The 25,361-nt window shown below is 35.5% G+C and overlaps 1 protein-coding gene across 24 annotated transcripts in view; it reads left to right on the forward strand.

The window, feature by feature from the left end:
* Positions 1–25,361, forward strand: part of KIDINS220 (kinase D interacting substrate 220) — a 104,235-nt gene that overhangs the window by 66,878 nt on the left and 11,996 nt on the right. For 5 of the 24 annotated variants that reach the window (XM_072771176.1, XM_072771173.1, XM_072771175.1 and 2 more), the window contains 10 exons: positions 571–749; positions 1,821–2,047; positions 4,476–4,589; positions 5,389–5,445; positions 9,700–9,735; positions 11,661–11,693; positions 15,952–16,083; positions 17,920–18,018; positions 19,059–19,295; positions 22,073–25,044. In XM_072771176.1, coding sequence (XP_072627277.1) covers positions 571–749; positions 1,821–2,047; positions 4,476–4,589; positions 5,389–5,445; positions 9,700–9,735; positions 11,661–11,693; positions 15,952–16,083; positions 17,920–18,018; positions 19,059–19,295; positions 22,073–23,335 — 2,377 coding nt within the window. In that variant the 3' untranslated portion in view covers positions 23,336–25,044. Of the gene's footprint in view, positions 1–570; positions 750–1,820; positions 2,048–4,475; positions 4,590–5,388; positions 5,446–9,699; positions 9,736–11,660; positions 11,694–15,951; positions 16,084–17,919; positions 18,019–19,058; positions 19,296–22,072; positions 25,045–25,361 lie in introns of those variants that run through there. The other 19 variants (XR_012004858.1, XM_072771188.1, XM_072771187.1 and 16 more) reach the window with 12 other exon arrangements.

A 25,361-nucleotide genomic window follows, 5' to 3' on the forward strand; every position in this document is an offset into this window, starting at 1 on the left:
GTTTGGCTACTAGCCCAGGATTGGGTCTGAGCAGTGAAGAAACAGAGAATAAAACCTTTTTTGAAAAAGGAAAAACCTATACTAACTTTTTTCTAGTTTATGCAATTTCTTTAAAAATTGTTTATTTCTTCTTTGTGAAGGCACGGTATCCCATAATAAGCATGGAGTTTAGAGCCGATCACTTTCTCTTGCGCAGTTGTACAGCTTTAGGCAGGCTGCCTCATTTGTCTGAAGCTCACTCTCCTTGTGTGTAATGATAATGATAATTCATTTAATATTCACTGGTAGAGCCTCGTCAACATGTGAAGTGCTTAGAATACACTGCCCTCCTTCCTGTTTCCTAGCCCCAGTCCTGCCTTTGGTCAAAGGCATTATAATTCTGACCTCATACTTGTTATCTTAGTAATTTTATAAATGTACCAAGGTTATTGTTACCTTTTTTCCTTAAGAAAAATTTTAATGAGAACAAGGTGTGTTATTTATTTTTATAAATAAATTTTATGGGACATGTGGAATTTTCCTTTTTAATAGTGATATTAATGACCTTTTTTATTTATTTCTTGCTTGAAGAATATCAAAGAATATTCCAACAACTAAAGATGTTGAGCCACTGCTTGAAATAGATGGAGATATAAGAAACTTTGAAGTGTTTTTGTCTTCAAGGACCCCAGTTCTTGTGGCTCGAGATGTAAAAACCTTTTTGCCATGCACTGTAAACCTAGACCCCAAGCTACGGGAAATTATTGCAGGTGGGTATTCGTAGTGAATTTAATTTGTCTTATCTGAAGTCCTCAAAATCCCATTTCTAACTTAGCTATGTAAGTTTGTCTTGCTCCATGAAAAACCAAGATATACTAAACCAAGCACTACACAGGAGAATTAATGAAATGGAACATTAGGGATCTTGACATCCTTTAGAGAATGTCAAGAAAATGTTACTTGTTAAACCATTTTAATATGTTTCTCAGCTCACACAACTGGCTGCTTCTTTGGAACCAAATTCCTCTTAAGATAGAGTCACCACTTTAAGATATTGGTCCATTGTAATTTTCCTGGGACTATTCTTAATAGGGGTCTCTATCCAAAGGAGCAAAAATATCTTTATATTACTTTCTAAACTTTAACTTAAACTTGTAGATTGGAACTTGAGGATAGTGACATTAAAGTTTTGTAATAATTTCATTTGTTCTTGAGGCACCACCAGCTGCCCCTGTACACACAGAACCTTTATTGGAACATCATCTTTTGTGTGGCATTGCTGACCCACCTTTGAGTTTTCTGGGGGTTATGATGAGAAAGCTTAAAACTACTTCTACATTCTTTTTTAGGTACCAGTTACAAGAGAATATCAAGGTGTATTTTGTGGCTGTGGAATTGTTTGTTCAGAGAAGAATAAATCATACAGTTTGCAAACCCACAGTTTAGTGGTCATTATATTTTAATAAATTAATAAATTAGACAAGTGTGTGTTTTTAATAGTAATTCTTTATGGATCATAACCATTATTAGAATAGCACAAATACCTTAAAAAGTCAGAAATAATTCTTGTTCTGGTAACTATAAACAGAAGAATCCAGATGTTGGTGACTTTTCAAATAGTGACAAAAGCTTTTATGCAAAGTTGTTGAGTTTTTCTCACTAGATGTCTTTGGGCAAGACTTTTTGAGTCAGGATTTCCTGTCTCTCTTAAGTCAGTTGGAATCCTTGGTAAGAGTGAAAAAAGCATGTTTCTATCTGGTAACTAAAGGAAAAAGTGATAGTTGGATTAATTACTAAAGTCTGTTTTCTTTTGCCTTCTGGGGTGCCATTTAATCTTTTAGATGTTCGTGCTGCGAGAGACCAGATTAACATCGGAGGACTTGCATATCCTCCACTGCCTTTACACGAAGCTCCTCCTAGACCACCGTCAGGGTACAGTCAGCCTCCGTCTGTCTGTTCTTCTTCCACTTCATTCAATGGACCATTTGGAGGTGGGGTTGTGTCACCACAGCCGCACAGCAGCTATTACAGTGGGATGACGGGACCTCAGCATCCATTCTACAACAGAGTAAGAAAGTGCTAGAAATCTTTAATTTTAAGAATGGGCGGGGGGAGGAATATCAGAAGTTTTCTATGACGGATTCTATTATTGTCTTGAAACCACTTTAGCTTTAAAATAGGAAAAATGTTAAGTTTGAATTTAAAATATATGATTTTTTAAAAAATCAAAAATTTCTAACTTTAATGGGTTCTAGATCTCAACTGAATCTCGAATGTTAGAAATGCTTTTTGCTTTTATAAGAAAGTGAACTCCGGGGTCATCAGTGACTATCCTATGCAACAAAGGGAACTGTTTCTCTATTTGTTCATAAACATTTATTATGTTTGTTATATTTTGTGTAATTATATTGGCATTTAAAACAATGATTTAACTTAAAACTTAAATTTCCTCAGTATTCAGTAAATCTATATTTAATATGTATTACAACTTTTTAAATGTGAGATGGAAGATGCTGCTTGTAGGATTCAGATGTTATTGCCAAATAATAGCACTGTAGACCATTTCTAGAATTATATTTCAAGTTATTTGTAGTCCTGCGTAATTGTTTACTTATATAAATATCATTTTCTACTGAAAGAGATGAAAGTACAATGATCACTGGTATACAGACCCTATCAAGTTTAGTGGCCTGAGCTATACCCATCTTACTGATCTTAAACACTAGTATTTCCTGTAGGATAATGAAGCTTGAGCCCTAGTATTATACTTTCTGGAACTGTACAGTAAGGTCCATTACAGTTTTCTTATTTTTTTGTCTCCCTCTTTAGTCTAATTTGAGAAAAACGTAGGGACTAGGATTCACAGAAGCCAACTGCATGCCTAAGTAAATGTCACATGAGCTAGGAAGAAAGCGAAGTTTAGAATAAATGTGGCAAGGAAGGAATTCCAGAATTTAAGTTGAATTTTCAGTTTTAAAAAAATGTTGGCCATAGAAGTACAGTTGACTCTTGAACAACAGTAGTCTGAGCTGTGTGGGTCCACTTAGACACAGCATTTTTTTTATATACAGTACAGTACTGTAAATGTGTTTTCCTTATGATTTTCTTAATATTTTCTGTTCTCTAGCTTGCTTTATTATAAGAATACAGTATATAGTACATACAACTTACAAAATATGTATATTCGACTATTTATATTGTCAATAAGGCTTCCAATTGCCAGTAGGCTATTAGTGGTTAAGTTTTTGGGAAGTCAAAAGTTATACACAGATTTTCAAGTACACAGTGCGGGAGAGGAGTCAGCACTCCTGAACCCTATGTTGTTCAAGCTCAACTGTAATTAGGGGCACTATTCAGAGAGGTCCTATGGATGTTATTCTACTCTTATATTCAGACAAGGAGAAAGAAGGTGGAACAATAGCATTTTATAATGTATTCCATCCTTGTAAAATTTAACTGTGTGGTAGACAGTGTTGAAATGCAGGGTTTTATTTAGCAGTATTAAAATCTGCTGTAATTTTACATAAAATGGCTCATTGATCAGTAGATGACAGTTGAGGTTTTGAAACCAAGAAATTTTTTTTTTTTAAATTTACCATACCATCTAGGCTGATGTGGTACTTTAATAGCATTTTATCATTTAAAAACACTTAAAGTTTTCTCATGTTTTTAGATCTAGTTATTTTTTGTTCTAGTTATTTGAGGTTTTTAGTCTGAAAGTTAAAAGGGGAATAATTTTCCTAAATGGCAGCAGTAAAAAGGTAGAGTAAGATGTTATTTCAGTGTAATGAAGCTTAATGAGTTTTAATCTTTATGTTTAGCCCATATAATCTGATATCTCCTGTTTATGTGAAGTTGGCTACAAATAAATGCTGTAGTTATAAATCTCCCTAAACAATGTATTCCCCATTAGAAAAATGGGTATAGGACATAAAGTAAGCTCTAGGAACTTAAAGTAACAATATTCTTGGACTCCATGTTGGGGTGTTCTCATATGTATTGAGTTTTTTGTTGTTGTTGTTGTTGTTGTTTTTTTTTTTTTTTTTTTTTTTTTTGGTTTTACTTAAGGCTACCCTTTTTTTTTTTTTCTTTTCTTTTTTTGGTAAAGAATAGTATTTTATTAAGAGTCCATTCTGCTTTTTTTTTTTTTAAAGAGATTTTAAGAGTGAATATTTGTAAATCACTTAAGAACTGACACATGATAAGCCCATAAAAATGTTTAGGAGAAACTCTTTTCAGATTGTAAGGTATAAAACTTTTAGTTGTTTAAAAAATCTTACATTAAATCAACAATATGACAATTTAAACACTGGGTCTTAAATTTGGGTTTGATATCTTACAGACTGTGAGTAAGGCTCTTTTTCTTTTGTTTTGTCATTTGCATTATTAAAAATTTGGAGTTGTATTTTATTGGTTAGTTTCATTTGATAAATCTCATCACACTTTGATTTCTGTAATTGTTTATCCCCTTCTTTTGTTACGTGTTTTTTCCATAGCCATTCTTTGCCCCCTACCTTTACACGCCAAGGTATTACCCTGGCGGCTCCCAACACCTCATCTCACGTCCATCAGTAAAAACGAGTTTGCCCAGAGATCAGAGCAATGGCCTAGTAAGTATAAAAAAGGGTAACTAAAGTATTAATCTAATAAGACACATAGACAGCAGTAGAAGTTTGGTTATTTCCTTTCTGTAGCAAAAGAATGCAACTTATTTTATAAATAGTTTTAAGACACATAAGCTATTACTAACATAAAGTGTGTTTTGTTTTCATTTCTAGTAAATGTCTATGGAAGGAAAATTACTAGCAGCCTCAGTGAATAAATGTTGAGTTGTTTACAACCAGAGTTTCTGGCTTATAGCGCAGAGTCTATTACCAAAACTTTAAAAAATTAAACCTTTACATCTGCTAATTTCTAATATCTTAAAAAAAACATATATACATGGTATCTGTGTGTGTGCGTGTGTGTGTGTGTATGTTTATATATACATATATATAAAACACACATATATATGTGTGTGTGTTAGCCCTATGATATAAAAATTCGAGGATACATTGGAAGAGCATTTTAATCTAATGGCAGAAGTTAAGTAGGCTAAGGAAATTATTCAAATGTATGATTGACTCTAATCCAAAACAAAATACATTGTAAAATATTACCTGTTTCTGATGGTCAGCTTAGTTTAACAATTTAAAAATAGAAATTCCCTGTTAATATATTTTTATAAAGTAGAAGGTAAAAGGTATAGAACTTATTAAACTGTTACTTCAAATTTAAATGTCATTGAGGGAAACTCTAATCACGTTCAGGTTTCAGTGTTGTCTGTGATCATGTTAGCATCGTGTTCATTCATCATCCTAGTTTGGCCCCCCCTCACCTTTCACCCACACTGTTGTTTTGTGTTGTTAGGAGGTTATCAAGGAGGATGCTGCTGAGGGGCTTCCTTCACCCACAGACTCCTTGCGGGTAACGGAGTAGTCTTGTGGTGGGAACAAGAGCCTGTCATCGCTTCTGCAGCAGTAACAATTGTCTTAGTTGTGGTGACAGCAGTCCCCTAACTCTGCATCCATGCTGTGATGGCCACTAGAGTAGAGTAGCTGAATACTAATAATTATATTTCATAGATTAATTTAAAAGCTAATGTTTAACTTTGCCCTTTATTTCCTCCTGTTTTTCCCCTTTTTCAATGACATGGGATGGGCCTTTTTTTTTTTTTTTTTTTATTGTCCAAGAAGGATGGGTTTTTCTAGCAGCCATCAGGAGAAGTTAGTTGGTATTTGTTCCTTAGTGTTGAGCAATATTTTCACCTTTTTTTTTTTTTTAAAGATTTTATTTATTTATTAATGAGAGACACACACACACACACACAGAGGGGTGCAGAGAAACAGGCAGAGGGAGAAGCAGGCTCCATGCAGGGAGCCTGATCTGGGACTCGATCCCAGGTCTCTAAGATCAGGCCCTGGGCTGAAGGCGGTGCTAAACTGGTGAGCTACCCAGGCCGTCCTTTGATTGTTTTTCTTAAACAATTGGTACTGCACACATAGAATACTTTTGAAAGATTCAAAATCACCCTTGAGACCACAAAAGGACATTATAAGCTAGATGGTACAGATCAAATGGATCTGTAGTGACTCATTCTTAATTTGGGTGTCCACAGTTTATGAAACCTTAGTGTGAATATAGTACTATTTTTCTTTATAGGTATATTTATTAAAATAAAATTTTTAGATAAACAAGAGGTAGTTCATTATGTAAAGGGAATTATTTAAACCTTTTGGGGCCAACACCTTACAGTGAGTTTTTTAAAAAAACTTCTATAGGAAATCACTGCATGCATTTATTATTCCAGACTTTGTGTTTAATAAGAAATATCTTTAATATGATGAGCCTTAATATCTTCATTTATTCAATGTGGAATTTAGAACCCAACTTGTATTTTAACTTCTCTTGATATATTTACAGAATGTTATGCCTATGTGGACACGATCAATTTAATCTAGAGCTCTGCTGAAATGTGGCATGATGATTAGAATTAATGTGGGGGAAATACTACATCCTGAGCTTATCCATAATTTTTAAGTTAAAACATGCATTTGGGTAGGCAGTAGTTTTTTAATTTTCTTTGAGTTAATGGTAGTAGGAGAGAGAAAGAGAACCACTTTGGTATTTTCATTGAGGAGCTGATGATTCTTTTTAAGTCATTAACATTTCAGATGAAGTGTTTGAGTGACTCCAATTATCCAGGAATAATAGACACAATAAGCCATAATAATTTTGTTTGGGTGTTGGGGAATCTTTAATGCGTGGATCATTGCCACTATATGCAAGAATGACTTTTAGTTTAGTCAGAGAGCTCTTCATACATACATTCATGCATGTAATGCAATTCTCTAAGCTGAAATTCCTTAGCAAACTTTTGATGAAAATCAGATACTGTGAAGAATTTGATGGTCTTAATGACACAGACATGCTGAAATTAGTAGCTATTCCTATGCTTGAGTATGTGGACAAACACTTGTAATTAAAAGATATCTGTAGTTTCTTTTAGGGACCAGTGAAGGAGCATTAAGCAAATTTGAAATGAGTTTTTGGGGAAGGGGAAATAATGCAATTCTTGTGATGTGTTTAGAAACCCAATAACAAAGAATAAAGGAGCTCTGCATATATTAGTGCCTTTGTTTAGCAAAATAACCATACTATTTGCTCTTCTTTTAATATTAAAAGATAGTTTTGTGATTGGCTTAGTGAATAATTAATGCTTACCAAGCTTTTTTTGCTTTTAAGAAATTAACAATGACAATAGCATGTAAAATTTGTTTGGTAGAAGACTAGTAAAAATAGATACTTAGTTCAAAGCCAAATCAAAAGCAGTGGTGGAAATGTGAAGTACCTGTACATGGGAACATTGTCTAGAATCTTTATGGCTCAATCACCATAGAAGTTAATATAAAAATTATTTAGCCCCTCGTGGCAAATACTGCTTTTCAGTCCTATAGTAGAAAGTTTTATATTTCCAAGATAGCAGGAGTGTGGATTACGTCTATCTGCTCATTCAACTGTCCCCCTGTATGCAAGAGTTGACAAGAGCTGCTTATAAGTAAGTGTCAGGAGCTACACAAACACTTCTGGATAAATTGTCTTGTCATTACAGACACAGAGTAATGAGTAAAAATAAACACCACCACCAATAGAGCAAGACCATAAAGAGTTAACCAATTGATATTTTCAGTGTAAGTGGTCCCATCTTTTTTTACTACAAGGAATTCTGCTAAACCTTTAAAAAGTAGATCCTAATGAAACAATTGGGTTTCCTCACATTAAGGAACATTAGAATGATTATAACTTGTGAAGGCCAGCCAAGGATTTTCCAGAGAAGTTATAGATACATCCAAGTGTTTCACCAAAGTGAAGATGTAAAATATAAGACTCTATGCTAACTTTAAAAAATAATTTTACATAGAAAAAATATGTGCCAAATCTTATAAAACTGGGGGGGGAAAATTAACATTGGACTCAAGATATGCTCCCCAGAATATTAGAGCTAGAAAAGACCAGTGATTTTCAAACTTCTAAGCAGAGAATTTTTTTTCAGAAATGAAATATTAATCAGAACACTACTTCATAAAACCAGTAAAAGCAGAAGTATGGCCCACACCCTGGAGTTGCCTTCCCTCTTGAGGATCCTCAGGGACATTAGGACCCATGGTCTCATTGAGCTCCACGGTACAGAAGAACATTGAGGCCTGGGTCAGTGAGACTTGCCTGAAGCCCACAGAAGGGGTGCCCCAGATGTGGGACTGGAATCCACGTGGTGTGTGTCACAGCCCATTCCTCAAACCATGCTGCCGCCTTTGCTCCTGTTAATACTAAGCATGACTTAAGTATTTGATCTTAAGTTAAATAGACCTTGGTGGTTAGCTCTTGGCCTTGGACAAATTACTTCAACTCTTGGATAGCCATCTTCATCATCTGGAAAAAGCAGACCTACCACATAGGTCTGATGTAAGAATTACTCAGCCTTAGGACACTTTAAGGACTTAATTATTATTATTATTATTACTACACCAAAGGCCAAATTTCATGAAGCTTTAAAGAAAGACTCAGGAACTAAAACTGTTTCATGTTAATTACTTCTGTCTCAGTAGTAGGAGGAGTGTACAGATACACAAAATTGTGTAGATTAACTCAGCCTTTTATCTGTTGATGCTTCTCTGGCCCCAAAGCTATCAATTAGTTTGTTTTCTTAGAATTTAGAAGGATTTCTGGGTTATTTGAATGCTCCAAATACTTAAAAAATGGTTGACAGCTTTCTGGGGAATTTACTTGCTGCCTGTGCTTTCTTTCAGTCTGGGTCCCACTAGGTAGGAAGTAGTAGCTTCTGAGCATTCTGTGATCACAAAGGGGAGGACCAGGGAGGAACCCAGTAGGGAGGGCTCATCTCAGGCAAGGGCACCTCAGTGGCATTTTGCTATGGTTTTTCAGAGTTGCTCTTAGGACTACTATAGTCATTTTTTTTTTAATTTAAGGTATGCTGTTCATGGTGGAAACTATATTTCACTGGAAAGCAGTTCTTCAAAAGCAGGGACGATATAGCATTTCTATTTTCTCTTATTCTTCCTTGAATTATTTAGCACTGAGTTCTATAGATGCCTATGTGATCACTCATTGGCTAAACAAATTTATTGAGTGTCTACTGGGCACTATCCTAGTGGGACAGTAGTGAACAAAAATGATGAAACTCCTGTCCACCTTGAGCTTGTGGGTTCGAAGACTGCCAAGGGAATTATCCAAGGCTCTGATACCATTCTTTCTTAGCCTTCCGTGCCACGGGGTTTACTCGATAACCTTTAGGCAGCTATATTTAGATCACTTATATACCATGTTGAAAAGGCAAGAAGAATTAGTACCCAGTGTCATTGGGAAGAACTTCAGAATTGCAAAGGCAGTTTCACTGATAGTATCCTTATTTCCAGTGTGCTATTAAAGATCAATGAAAATTGCTGAATTAATAAAAGTATTAAAAATGAAGGTCTTGGTTTTCATTAAACTGGATCCAATTGGCACAGTAACTAGGTAGCTAAGTAAAAAGTAAAAAAAAAAAGTAAAGTAAAAAAAGATGGGCTTGACTGTAGATAATTTTTATTTCCACCACTGGCTTAGAACTTTTAACCTGTTTTTGAACAAATGTATGTCCAAATCAAGCTGTCTCTCATTGTTCAGGAGCAGAATTGGACAAGAAAGTTAAAGATGCCATGGGTAAGGAATGGGCATGTTTTAGGTTTTGTTTAACGTGTAGGATCTGGATACTCACTGCTACCTCTCAGTGGCTTTTCTCAGGCTCATCCACACTTTCTAGAGTATACTAGAAGCACATTTTTATTATTCGATTTCAATGTGGAAAAGAATTCACTTATTTTTCCTTTAATAATATAGTGGAAAATTGTATTTGCTTCGGTCTTGAAAATCTTTGTGCCAGATTTAAACTCAAGAAAACTTTTTCCCCTAAACGATTAATAAACTGCCACAAAATTGATGGAGATTTCCACAGATATATACTGTAGTTGGGAGATCACGGAGATTCTAGAGTACAATTAAAAGTTAAAAATAACAAAATAATATTGTGGTTTTTAGTATTTTTGTTTTTTAAAGATTGCCCTTAAAATGTTATTTATTTATTTATTTATTTATTTATTTATTTATTTATTTATTTATTTATGATAGTCACAGAGAGAGAGAGAGAGAGAGAGAGGCAGAGGGAGAAGCAGGCTCCATGCACTGGGAGCCCGATGTGGGATTTGATCCCGGGTCTCCAGGATCGCGCCTTGGGCCAAAGGCAGGCGCCAAACTGCTGCGCCACCCGGGGATCCCCTGCCCTTAAAATGTAGTGTTAAGCCTTATCTGTCAACTTTGACCACATTATTATTTCTCATGTGATTTGAAGAGTAAGTTATATTTTCCAACTAGGTTAACAGTAGTTTTCTTTTATTTTTTGGGTATCTTAGGCTAAGCCATAATTTCATTAGGACTCCTTTTTGATGTTTTTTCAAGTCTTTACAGTAATATAGATAGATACATAGTAACTTTCTCAAAATCCTATTTATAACGATATGTAAATTAGAAAGATTTCCATTAGTTATTGCAGATATTAAGAATGTCAAAAGGAGAACATCTAACATTAAACTAACAAAGCCCTGCCCTTTATTTAAAAAATTGGAAATTAACTTTGAATCGGTATTGTCAGTCATCTGTAGATTATTTGGACTATTTAACAATTTTTGCTACCAACCTAATGGGCGTAGAAAAATAATGAACAGCAGTGGCATCTGCTTTGAATGGGAGTTTTAAAAAATCCACATCACCAGAATATTTAGTTAATCATGGTATGCAGATATTTTCACCATTACCTTTATGGTTTCTAGAACTGTAAGGCTGTGAAGACCTTTTTTTCTTTTTTTAAATTTTATTTATTTGGGAGAGAGCATGCTCAAGGGAGAGGGAGAAGCAAACTTCCTGCAAAGCAGGGAGCCTGATGCGAAGCTCAATCCCAGGATCCTGGAATCATGATCTGAGCCGAAGGCAGACCCTTAATTGATTGAGCCACGCAGGCATCCCAAGGCCTTTTTTTTTTTCAAATGGTGTTTTCGTGCATCTGTCCTGTGCCGAATGCCCACTGAAACAAAACCCGTTTGAAAAGTGCGTTTCTGAATATTAAGTATAGTGTGGCTAGATAATATTTCATATAATGAAGTCATCATGTGAATTCCAAGTGCTTAAGTCTTATTAAATTGGTTAACTTTAGTTGTAATGTTTTAATCAGAATATTTAGATACTAATATTATGTTGATATGTGGTGGGAATATTGACTTTCAGAACAAATTTTATTTACCCAGTTTTCTTGTTGAATGTATGGCCCATGATTCATTCTTTTAATGGGAAGACTATAGATTATGAGAGTATAATTTTAAAGTTACCAAGCACACGTTAATGTCATTAAACTGCAGTATGTGTGTGTGCGTGTGTGCATGTGAGCATCCTTTGCTTTGTGCTGCTTGCAGAGGTGGTATGTTCAGTTACAGAAAGTCTGAGGAATGACACGTGTGCTGCATGTGTTTATTATATGTACCTGTTTGATGTTTTACTTAAGCTTGTGTCCTTCATTCTGTTTTATTCCTTCCTTAAAGCCGTGTGACTCTGGGTTTAACAAACAAAGACAGGTACAGAAACTTTCAGTGAAATCTATTCACTTCTTACTAGACTATTAGAAGCAATCATTGGCTCCTTCACGCTGGGCTGGATAAATCTGTGCTTATTTCAGTGCCTTGGATTTATTTTAATAGCTGCTTTCAGCCTTTGCATGGCACTCATTCTGGCTAATCAATTCTGAGCTTATTTAATAAATTTACTAAAATGATAATGTTTCAGAGTATAGTTTTAATCTACTCACAATATAAAATAATACAGTTACATCAAGGTAATTCTAGTCTGTTTTGTTATCTTTGCTTTTCCCTGAAGAAATTCTAATTTGTATGCATTTTGAAGTTTATATTTAACAGTTCAAATAAACTAACACCTTCTATATTCAAATATCTGCATTAGCGGCGGGCGTTGGTGGTATAGTGGTGAGCATAGCTGCCTTCCAAATATCTGCATTAGAAATTAAAAAAAAATTGTGATATTTGTTGAAATGATCTGTTCTAGATATATAGCAGGTATATTTTAAGTAACAATGCATGATAAACTTGAAAGTATTACCATTCTTTGTGTTGTCAAAGTAATATAATTAGTTTTCTATTAATTTACCTGTTGAATTATTAAGTATGCCTTTTTTCTATTAATTTACCTGTTGAATTATTAAGTATGCCTTTTTCTGTATCACTTTTATACTCTTCTCCTTCCTTTTATGAGATTTCTAACCAAAAATCATTATTTTGGTCACTAAGATTGATTTAGTTTCAAAATAATTGTATTACATGTGATTACTTTAGAAAAGACCTGGCAGGTAATTACCATTTCTCCTACTCAAAGAAGCATCTTATAACATATTTTAATTTACTGATAATTTACTCTTTATCTTCATAAAGCCCTACTTAAATCTAATCAAGGGCCAAGACTAGCTTTGATGGAGTTACTGGGATCTTACGTTCACGTATGTGTCTATCTTATAAAATTTCTAAAAGTCATTCAGGGAATATATATTTTCTACATAATCCCCAATGATAAAGTTTTTTGAGAAATTATGTTTTAAAATAACTGATAAAATGCAAGTTTAAAAGGCTCATAAGAGTAAAATTACTGGTCTTTCACAGGACAAGCATAGCAGCAGCAGGTCTCTGTTGCTGAGTTCTCAGATTCCCCTGTGGAAATAAGATACTCTAAACATTTACATTTCCCCCTAAGCTGGCAGAGTTCATTTGTTCCACGTCTATTATACTTTTCCTTTTTAGCACAGTCAGAAATAGAGTTTTTTGGGGATTAAAAAAATTTTTACTTTAAAATAATTTGACTTAAAGAGAAGGTACAAAAATAGTGTTCCCTTCATGTTAGCATCTTTCCTAACTGTAGTATACCGTTCAGAGCAGGAAATGAAAATTGGTACAATTCTGTTGACTAACTATGGACTTTAATTTCTCCAGATTTTTTCACTGATGTCATTTTTCTGATCCAAGATCTACTCCAGTTGTGTTTGTTGCTAGTTAGTTCTCAGAGTTCTCTCGTCTGTGACAATTCCTTGGTCCTTCCTTGTCTTTCTTGACTTTAATTTGCCATTTTTGAAGAATCCTGGTCTGGTGTTTTGCAGACTTTTCCTCTACTTGGGTTTGTCAGTTGGAGGTTCTGTATGTCTGGGAAGAGACCCCTTCTCAGAATGTCCTATTAGAGGGTCTGTGCTGGGCCACAGTCTTACTGCTGGTGGTGCTAACCGTAGTAAGTTGGTTAAGGTGGCATCTGCCAGATTTCAGCACTGTGAAGTTTTATTTTTCCCTTGTAACGAATAAATATCTTGGGAGAAAGACCTTGACCCTCTGCAAATAACCTGTTTCTGCTTGTACTTTTGCCCATTAATTTTAGTATACTTTGATGTATCTTATGTATAACCACTATTACTGTGGTGTTTTCTTAATAACAATTTTCTCTTTCCTTTCACATTTATTAATCCAACTCTATAAGAAAAAGCTATCTTTTATTCCTCATTTATTCAATGATTTATTTTCACCTATTCGATTATTTCTATCAGTATAGACTCATTCTGTATAGAATAAGCTATAATCCAGTATGATAGTTATTTATTTTTGTGATCAAACTGTTCATTTGTGATTTTTGAACCAAGAATATATAAAGTGGAAACATATCTAGAGAGAAGAGACAGGTTAAGGAGTAAGAGTGTTTGGAAGACACTATTAAAGATCATTTTAAATATTATTCAGCAATAAAAAAGAATGAAGTGCTAGTACATGCTGTCACATGGATGAAGCTTGACAACATTATCCTAAGTGAAGGAAGCCAGATACAAAAAGGTCACATGTTGTATGGCTCCATTTATATAAAATGTCTAGGAAAGACATATCTGGAGACAACAAAGATTCCTAGTTGACTGGGGCTGAGGCTGGATGTTGGAGGGATGGAGCATGACTGCTAATGGATACAGGCATTTCGGTTTAGGGATGTGAAAATGTCTTAAAATGAATCGTGGTGATGGTTTTATAACTATGCAAATATACTAAAAACCATTGAATCATACACTTTAAAAGGGTGAATTGTAGGGTATGTGAATTATAACTCAAGCTGTTTAAAAGGAAAGGAAGATAAAACAAATATGGTTATTAGAAATTCATAGAAAGCATTTTAAATTTCCATTGTAAATACTGGAAAATTAGCACTTTGAATACTGGCTATACTCATTCAGGCAGAAATTAGAACTACGTATAGAGATATGAAAACTAAATTATGGAAATACTAGTGTTTTGTTATTACTATTTTTGAAGCATTGTACCTCAGACCATATACTATATGGCATATTTAAAATTTATATTTAATTAAAAATAAACTATGAGTAAACGTATTTGGTGCAGGATATTCCAAATCATTAATTTCAGGACTTTTATATGCTCATCTCATACTTGTTCACTTGCTGAGACTCCCTGTCATAAAATGAATACTCTAACTCCCTGTTCAATATGGTCTTATCCCCTTGCTGTATTTATATGTAATATAGACGTATGCTGTATATATGCTATTTGTATATATTTACTTACCAGTTTGTACGACAGTATTATTTATGCTTTTACGTTACAAATAGAGTTTAACAACTGGCTACTAGGCAATTTTGGCTGTGTTACAGTGTACTTTTGTCCTCAGTATGGTAAAAGAGAAAGTAGAAAATATAAATACACATCCTTGAGGATAGGATAAATTGTACTTATTTTTTTAAGGTTAGATTGAATAATAAACAGGGCAGATCATTTGGAACATTCTCCTTATCTGCTATATGAGTTGGTTTGTCTTCTCTTCATTGTGGTTATAGTTTCTTTAAACTTTTCAGAAATAGACAATTGGAATAAGGGAAGTAGGAAGTTGTTAAGAACCTCATAAGTTAGGGTTCTGGCCCAAATCTTCTACTAACAAGCTATTTATTCTGTGACTTTGAAGCTAAAACTTAACCTCTTTAGACCTCAGTGTTCCACATCTGTAATTGAGGTGATCTGTATATAATGGGCCAAGGGCTGGTACTTCTTTCGTATGTCACCACATTCACAAAACATTTTTCTTCTAAGTAAATATGAGATTATTTATTATTGTGATTTTTCTTTTAAATAAGACCAAATTTTAATGGATTGTATTTACTTTTGCATGTGTTAAGAAGTAATATTGAGTAATATTGTTGTTTTATATTTATATTTATATGCTTATATATGAATTCTTAAAGGGAAGTTTTAAATTCCTTGGATATAAAATATCAAGATCTGAAAACTTCAGCTGTCATAGACTATTAAGGTAGTATGTAGAGACATTTAAAGCTGTTTACTGTAGGTACTTAAAAATTATTTCATAGATTTTTATATTTTTACATTTTGTATTTTTATAATATAGGCATCAGTAGTTTTCCCTCTTTGTTCCTTCTCTTTTTTTTTAAACCCCTGCTCTTAAGGGCTGCACCCTATTCTTCCACAGTCAGGCTGCAAACATCTGACAAGTTGGCCTATACTTGATTCATGGGATGTTCTATCTTCTTAGAACAGTGGTTGTTATCACACTGTATTTGCAATAATACAAGCTACTCATTAAAGTAAAACAGTAGCTAAATCTATTCGCTAATGGCATTTTCTATATTATACACATTTGCTGTTTTTAATTCTAGTTTGAATGTTTGTTATTAATCAGAGTACTTCACAGTGCCACTCCATGAGTGTTTCTGTCATGTGCATACATCTGGCATTAAATGCTATTCACACATGTATTTTTCCGTGGCTCATCTAGGGGTCAGGCCCAGCCTCAGGAGCAATGATATCATTGAATTCAATGAATGTGGATGCAGTATGTGAGAAACTGAAACAAATAGAAGGGCTGGACCAGAGTATGCTGCCTCAGTATTGTGCAACAATCAAAAAGGTGATGTACACACTTACCTGCTGACTCGAAGCCTGGCTGAGGGCATGGGAAATTGGGCTATGTGGACAATGAACACTTTGGTTTTAGCTTCACAGTTAGGGAAACAATAACTCATGTCTCCAGTACACAGCATAGAATGTTTGAAGGCTTTTTTTTTTTTTTTAAGATTTTATTTATTTATTCATGAGAGACACAGAGAGAGAGAGAGAGAGGCAGAGACACAGGCAGAGGGGAGAAGCAGGCTCCACGCAGGGAGCCTGATGTGTGACTCGATCCCGGGACTCCAGGATCATGCCCTGGGCCGAAGACAGGCACCAAACCTCTGAGCCACCCAGGGATCCCTGTTTGAAGGCTTTTTATGCATTATTTTCTTTGATTGTATTATTTATTTGTGACTTAATAATTACTAGAGTAAACCACACTTGCTTCATTTTCCCCAAACTGTCATTTTCATGTCTTAATAGGACTTAGGAGTGTGTCCCATTTGATGAACCTCATAGGTTTGGTTTGTAAAGCTAACACATTTGGGGAAGTTTCTTTCTTTGTAGATCCTGTTCTTGCCATTCTAGTAACTACCACAAAGTTGGACAGTAATGCCTGGGATTCAGGGAAGGCTTCCCATATTATACAAGGCTGCATCCCTGTTACAGTAAATATTTCCACGAAATACGCTTTTTTATGCTTTTTCTAGCAGAGAACTACAGTAAAGTAGAACATTAATAACCTCTACTGTTTATGTACTTTAAAGAATGACATCTAAAATGTTTTGTAAAGAATTACGAGCAGGTATAGATAGCATGTTACTAATCTCAACCTACTTCATTTACATCGGTTTCCTTATGGATCTGGTTAGTGCTAATCCCTGTTTGCAGAAGCATCAAACACTGCTTTTCCGAGGTGCAAGTCTGACTCCTCTAGGCAGCCTGGGCATCTCAGGAATGGGTGAGACCTCCAATTTGAATCCTTGGCATTTTGTTTCCATTATGATAGCATATTCTTCCCACTCAGCTTTGCTGGCGGCCCTGGCTTTCCAGGCCCGTCTTGGCACCTGGTCTCTGAAGTGTTTCCAGCTGCCTTGCATTTCTGCAGCAGGACCTCTGTCAGAGGCCTGCTCTGTACACTCGTATCTTCAGAATTAACCTGGAGACTGAACATTCCATCGGTTTTAAACACAAATATTCCATAATTTTACCATAGTTAATAAAGCCAGGTTTTGTAGTTTGTGAAATCAGCAAGCTACCTATTAATAAAGAAAATTCCATCTGTTCTTCTTCGGGGGAAATTAGAATTACAGAGACCCTATAGTGATACAGTCATTTCTGGTAAATTTAATAAATTGGGAAATTAATGGGTGGACATTCTTTATGGCTGAAGTTATCTAATATAATTGATAAACAAGCTTGTCAGGGCTTACTTCATTTAGAACTTTGTCTGTGACTGATGCACATACAAGGACAGATGTCTTTGTCCCGTCCCGGGAGCTTCCTTCGTGTTCATATTTTACAAGATTAGAGGAGAAGAACTAACGGGTTTTTTTATTGCTCATGACAGGGTGTAGGTAGTTTTGGAAATAGTTGGGAGGGTTAGCTCTTAGGTTGGTCCCTGAGGAGTGATTTGTTTTACTTGTGCGCCTAGGACTCTTGGAAAAATACGGCGTGGCTGATGTTCAAAGTCAGCTTGTTTACTATTTTATTACATAGGATGGTAGTCTTTTTTAGGTTAATATTTTCTAGTCTGTAATAACATTCTTAGTACTAAATATAAATGTACTTTTTAATCACCAATAATTCAGGTATCTCATATTTTGTCTTTATCCTTGCATTTATTTTTATTCAGGCAAACATAAATGGCCGTGTATTAGCTCAGTGTAACATTGATGAACTGAAGAAAGAGATGAGTATGAATTTTGGGGACTGGCATCTTTTTAGAAGCACAGTAAGATATCTTATATTTATAGAATTATTTACAGTATTGTATACAGCAAGTAGTAATCATTGTTGGTCCAAACTGCTCTTTTTCTGCATTTTTAAAAAACATGTAAAAACGGTGTTTTACACTTACATACAACCCTTGTTTGTTCTGTCATGCAGAATATACACAGCAACATGTGGCAGTCTTTGTCTTTGGGCATTTCACTTGGAAATTTGGGGAAGTGGTGACCTGCAGATTTTCCATGCTTTCACTGACAAAGGCTTTCTCTCTGACCTGCCTTGAGTCAGGCTCCCTAAGTCTCGACCTTGGTGTCTGTTCTTCTCAGGCCTGCATCGCCCAATTTTAGCAAGGATCATGTTAAGTCATTTTAGAAACAGTCTCTACCCTCACCATCTGATCATCCTTGGTACCTGATCAAACTCCTCATTCCCACCTCCCACCCCCAGATGACATCTGATCACACTGGCCTGCCTTTGGTGGGAATCCTGTCAAGTTGGTTCAGCAAGAACTCCCCCTTAATCTTGATGTTTCCTCTTAGCAATTTTCTACCCACTGACCCCGACCCCACTGCCTGCTATAAATGCCCACTTGTCCATTTTGCTTTCTGGATGGAGGCCAGTGCTATCCTGAGGTTGCTTTTCCCCAATTGTAGTAGTTTCTTTTTTTTTTTTCAATTGTAGTAGTTTCTGATTAGAATCTGCTTTCACTGCATTAGCTACTGTCCAGCTGTGGTTCTCTTCAACACACTGCAGTTGCGTTGTTTTGTTCTCCAGTTATATTTTATTTAAACTAAAATAATAATAACAAATGGACATTTTTAGAGTATAATATATATATGATGGTTTTGCCATTACTTCTTTTAGTATGATTTAAATGAGAGGTAAGCAGATATATTATTTCAAATTCATTAGAAACTCACAAGAAGTCTGCTTTCTCATTTTCATTATAGTTTTATAATGTTTTATGTTTAAAAATAATTTCTAAGGCTTCTAAAATGTGATTGGTCGGTGTGGATATTAATGTTATTTTTTCCTTCTGTTTAGGTACTGGAAATGAGAAATGCAGAAAACCAAGTGGTTCCTGAAGACCCACGTTTACTTAATGAAAACAGCAGTGGCCCAGTTCCTCATGGTGAATCTGCTCGTCGCTCTTCACACAACGAATTGCCTCATACCGAGCTTTCTAGTCAAACTCCCTACACACTGAACTTCAGCTTTGAGGAGCTGAATACACTTGGCCTTGATGAAGGTGCTCCACGTCACAGTCATCTAAGTTGGCAGGTATTTATTAAATGTCATTTTTCATATTACTGAAGAGAAATAGGGTGGTTTCAATTCACTGAGAATATGTTGGTGCATTTATGTAGTCATTTGGAAAATACTTAATGAGTACTTCAGTGAACAAGACAGAGGGCTCCCTATTCTTGAGGAACTGTATTTTTCTGAAGAGAACAGTGAGTAAAAGAAAGAAAAGCAATAAGATCATTTTGGAAATTGGTAAGAACTGTCAAAACAATCAACTAGGGCAATGGCACAGAGAGTAAATGAGAACAGGCCTGCTTTGGTTAGGCTGGTTAGCAGAGTTCAGGCTTCACATGTTGTTTTCTTGTTAAATTCAGCCATTGGTGGCTAGGATAGGATACATCTCTAGTGGAAAATTGACACATATTATCCCTTTGAGCAGCATAACCTGGTTTTCAGTAGCTGTACCCAGTGTTTATGGAAATTCATTTTTTATTATCTGATTATGGGTGTTTCTTCTTTGGATGTTCTTAGCAGACAGGGGCAGGGGAGGATCAGAAATTAGGAGGAAAGTGAGAGACACATGAGAGGGAGAAAGAGAATAAAAAAAATAAACTTGGGAAAAACAGAGCATGATGCAGAAGAGACAAGCCCCGGAGGAAATACAGTGAGTAGCTAAAGAGAAACTGTGCTGACAGGGAGCTCTATTAGGAAAAGCAGCACCTGGTAGGTCTGCCATTTTTAAGACAGTTTGGTTTGGCTTGGTAGTAAAAACATTTTTCGTTGTCATTATCTTTTTATATTACCAGGTACTTTTTCTTGATGGGAAACCATTTTACAATTGGGTACTGATTGAGATAAAAATTCTTTTATAAGAAGATAAGTTCACGGCTGACCCTTTTGTCCCTGTGCTTCTGCAGCAGTGCTTCCTTTCTTTTCCCTGGGATTCCTTTTAGTGTTTCATAAGAAATCCTCCTTCTCTGCTTTTCCACACTTGGTATTTCCTCCTGTGACCTGGAAACTCCAGGCCTTTCCATGCATGCAACAACTCTCAAACTGCTGCTGAAAATGTCTTGTAATCTCAGAGTATCCCTTGCACTTTTAAAATGATTGAAGACCCCAGAGAGCTTTTATTTATGTAAGTTGTATCTGTCCATATTTACTGCATTAGAAATAAAAACTGAGAAACTTTAGAAATATTTATTTAAAAATAAACCACTTCTATGTTAACATAAATAACATTTTTATGAGAAATGACAACATCTTCCAAAACAAGACAAACTTAAGTGAAAATGGGTTGGCTTTGTACAATCTCTTTAATTTCTGGTTCACTAGAAGGCGGCAAGAGGCCCCCTTCCCCCGCCCCCAACAATCTGCTTCTGATTAAATCTCTTCTGACCTCACACATCGGGGAGCCTCTAAGAAGCCCCACGAGACACTCTTTGAGGGAGAGTGAGAAGCACTGTTAACGTCCTGTGCCGCTCCTATGAGAATTGTTTAGACCTCCTGGGTACCCGAAGTCCTGTGTACACAGTGCATTTGAGAATGGACAGTGGGGGATCCCTGGGTGGCTCAGCGGTTGAGTCTGCCTTCCACCCAGGGTGTGATCCTGGAGACCCGGGATCGAGTCCCACATCAGGCTCCCTGCGTGGAGCCTGCTTCTCCCTCTGCCTGTGTCTCTTCCTCTCTCTCTCTCTCTGTCCCTCATGAATAAATAAATGAAATAAAAAAAAAAAGAGAGAATGGACAGTGGCTCCATATAGTGTGAATCCAGTAGCAGGGGACCTTCTCGAGGAGAGGGGTCATTTTCTCCCTGTGGGAGGAAGACTCTTGGCCTTATTTCTGCTTCTTTGCTTCAGCCTTTATTGTATACCTTCTTAGACTTCCTTGGTTCTTTTTCTTCCATTTCCCTCCTCTTTTTCCTAATCTGTATTCTTTATTACTCCCCTATTCGCTTTTCTGAGATCTGAAGCAATTCTAATCCCAAAACTTCACATCAGAAATCAAACTTTTAAAAATACTTCATTTCTCTGTTTACTAGGACTTGACTGTTGGCCTCATGGCTTCCATTTCTGTTCATTTGGATTCTGTATTTGTCTTTTCTTTTGTACTCTATATTTATTCCTTTTAAATTATTACTATTATTTTGGCATTTAGAGTACATTTTCTTACTCAATTGAAATTACGTTGTACAGGTTGAGAAAGCTGCCTTTTTTTTTTTAATTTCAAGGACATTTAGTGAATAAATATTTTTTTCTATTTAAAAAATTGTTTAAAAATTCCAATTAGTTAACATACAGTGTAATATTAGTTACAGGTATACAATATAGTGACACAGCACTTCCATACAATAACCAGTGCTCATTAGGGAAAGGTTCTTTTTAACATACATTGAAGACTTGAGTATTTTGTGTTTGAGATATATCTTAACTCTAATCTTTGTCTTTTCTAAGAGAAACTTTATCAGCGAAAGTGACTTTTGCCTTAAATAAAAGCTAAAAGTTTGAATTTATAAAAACAGATGCTAAGATTATTTGTTAATACAACCTTTAATTATACTTTTAAATATTAATAATAAAATAACTTTATTAAAACTTATATAAAGCTTTCTAATAACAGTAAAATTATCCATAAGTTCTCAGCATTTATTAAACTGTTATGTTTAATTCTTTATGTAGAATTCTTTTAAAAGAATTTGGTATTTTGAGGACTTTAAAAATTCTGAGTGTACATATATATTTCCTAAGCTGATATTTATTATGCCTTTTTTTTTTGCTTATTTGAATTCTTAAATTTATTTTTTTCTGTCTTCACAGTCACAAACTCGCAGAACCCCAAGTCTTTCGAGTCTCAATTCCCAGGATTCCAGTATTGAAATTTCAAAGCTTACTGATAAGGTGCAGGCCGAGTATAGAGATGCCTATAGAGAATATATTGCTCAGATGTCTCAGTTAGAAGGGGGTACAGGTTCCACAACAATTAGTGGCAGATCTTCTCCACATAGCACATATTATATGGGTCAGAGTTCATCAGGGGGCTCCATTCATTCTAATCTAGAACCAGAAAAAGGGAAGGATAATGAACCAAAGCAAGATGATGGAAGGAAGTCATTTTTAATGAAGAGGGGAGATGTTATAGATTATTCTTCATCAGGGGTTTCCACTAATGATGCCTCACCCCTGGATCCTATAACTGAAGAAGATGAGAAATCTGATCAGTCAGGCAGTAAGCTTCTCCCAGGCAAGAAGTCTTCAGAAAGGTCAAGTCTCTTCCAGACAGATTTGAAGCTTAAGGGAAGTGGATTGCGCTATCAAAAACTTCCAAGTGATGAGGATGAATCTGGGACAGAAGAATCAGATAATACTCCACTGCTCAAAGATGATAAAGATAAAAAAGTTGAAGGGAAAGTAGAAAGAGTATCAAAGTCTCCAGAACACAGCGCTGAGCCGATTAGAACCTTCATTAAAGCAAAAGAATATTTGTCAGATGCCCTCCTTGACAAAAAGGACTCATCTGATTCAGGAGTGAGATCCAGCGAAAGTTCTCCCAATCACTCTCTTCACAATGAGGGGGCTGATGATTCCCAGCTTGAAAAGGCAAATCTCATTGAGCTTGAAGATGATAGCCACAGTGGAAAAAGGGGAATACCACATAGCTTGAGTGGCCTACAAGATCCAATTATAGCTCGGATGTCCATTTGTTCCGAAGACAAGAAAAGCCCTTCTGAATGTAGCTTGATAGCCAGCAGTCCTGAAGAAAATTGGCCAGCGTGTCAAAAAGCCTACAACCTGAATCGAACACCCAGTACTGTGACCCTGAACAACAACAGTGCGCCAGCTAACAGATCCAATCAGAATTTTGATGACATGGAAGGAATGAGGGAGACTTCCCAAGTCATTCTGAGGCCTGGTTCCAGTTCCAACCCAACTGCTATTCAGAATGAAAACCTAAAAAGCATGACGCATAAGCGAAGCCAACGTTCAAGTTACACAAGGCTTTCCAAGGATTCTTCAGAGCTCCATGCAGTGGCCTCTTCTGATAGTACAGGCTTTGGAGAGGAAAGAGAAAGCATTCTTTGAGAGAAACAAGCAAAAGCAGAATAGTATTACTATACCCCTATGACAAAATTGACCTGAGTTTATAATGAGTCCATCCATGTGCGTCATCTTTGTATGTTTCATTCACAAATAATGAATGGAAAGGTCTTTGGTAAAAGAAACACACTATACAACAAAGGAAAGTATAAGAAAGGGTGGTTTATTAATCAGCTTCCACTGTCTTTTTAATTAGGTAAAAACTCACTATTGTTATTGTACCTTTAATTGGCATATGACCCCCGCAAAATTTTTTGAGACAAGATCTGAGTATAAAGATAAGTCAGAAATATTTTCTTAGATGGAAAGGGTGTGAAAATAGAAAGGTAGAGACTCTCTCTTTGTACAACATTCACTTGTCAAATATTCAAAGGAAGACATGGTGTTAGGTGAACTAGAATCAAATTTTGCTCTTAGAGGGTAACAGATCAAAGTTTATAGGTTATGGAGTAGTCCAGAGACTAAATGCTCTATAAATTGAGAACCAATGTTGTATATAATAGACAAATTGTTTAACAAGGGCTTTAAAAATTGTTAAGAAGATGAATGAATAGTACTCAAAATGAAGCCCCAGTGATGAGACCTTTATGAGCTGCTAGGAGAATGGTTGTGGGGAGGGGCCAAGAACCTCTTTAGGACCTGGATGCTCTCCTCCAAATCCTAGACCTGGCTACACGTACCAGCTTGAGAACCTGGTCTCTTCTGTGACTCTTTTAAATGGTGTGCCCAAGTTTCTTAGCCTACCAATGAGGAAAAACATGAATTCTTTCTCTGGAGAATTAGAAAGACATGGATAATAATAGGATATAATAAATATTCATGGACAAAAGAATGAGGAAATAATTATATCAGAAAGATCAGTGTCACTTGACAAATGACAAGGAAATATTAAATTAGGTAAAATTAAATTATTGCCCTCTATACCAGGGTAGAGTATATCTGTCTACTTCAACTATTCCAAAATTAGCATGCTGACCCTGGGGGAGGACCATAAGAAAGGGTATACTTCTCTAAAAAGTTTAAAAATGTAACAAAGCAAGAGTAAGAAAGCAGATAGAACTGATGAGATTTTCCATTTATTGTTAGCAGGGTTAAGAGAATGAGCACATTTAAGTATCATATGGACTAGAAGTGGACCCTGTAATCATGCATTGAATTTTTTTGTTGTTTTAGTATAGGTTATTTATGTAGAATTAATTTTGGCAGTGTATCCTCAGTCACAGATAAGATCATAGATGATGAGATCATAGAATGTGCAATTACCCAAATTTAGTGTTACATTTGTGATGGTTTTCACTTAATAGATTTTTATTAATATGATGAATAAATTATTTAGTTGACCAGTCAGTGCACTAAATAGTTGCTGTTTTGGGTTTCATTGCTTTGATGTTTGAGTATAATCTAACATTTCCTTAAAGTTTTATTTCGCATGACTTTAACAAATGTTTTTAACCAATTTAAAAAAGGCAGGATGTTATTGACATATATTGAACTGTTAACATTTTAGTATTTATAGTGCTTTCATTTGCAATATTGTATAATTAGTAATTATTTCAGAGGCAATATTTTGTTCTCTTTCCGGTGAGTAGATGCAGCCTATTATTGTAGTACATTCTTTACACTGTTTGTGAAGTTAATACTAGAGTATTAAGTGTACAAATAGATTTAGAAAACAATAAAAAAATTGCATGTTATTCTGACTCATGAATTTTTATTCACTACAGCGATGATTCACATTTTGATTACAAATAAAAGAGTAATTTGTGTGTTTGTTTTGTCGTACGTGTGTACAGTTTGTGAAAAATGTTCAGGTTCATGTAGCAGTCACACAGCTGGCTGTTTGCTGAGCTGCCCCTCTAGTCTTTTGGAGAGAGCATGGCTCCCAGGTCCTTGTGGCTAAATGGTGCTGTACCGCAGCATTAGTGCCCAACAGCATGACTCTGTACTGTGCATTTCTGTAGCTACAAGAAGTAGGTTGTCCGGATATCGATTTAATTATTGTATGAGCATT

The sequence above is a fragment of the Canis lupus genome, chromosome 12 (assembly GCF_048164855.1).
Source record: "Canis lupus baileyi chromosome 12, mCanLup2.hap1, whole genome shotgun sequence".
NCBI classification, from domain to species: Eukaryota; Metazoa; Chordata; class Mammalia; order Carnivora; family Canidae; genus Canis; species Canis lupus.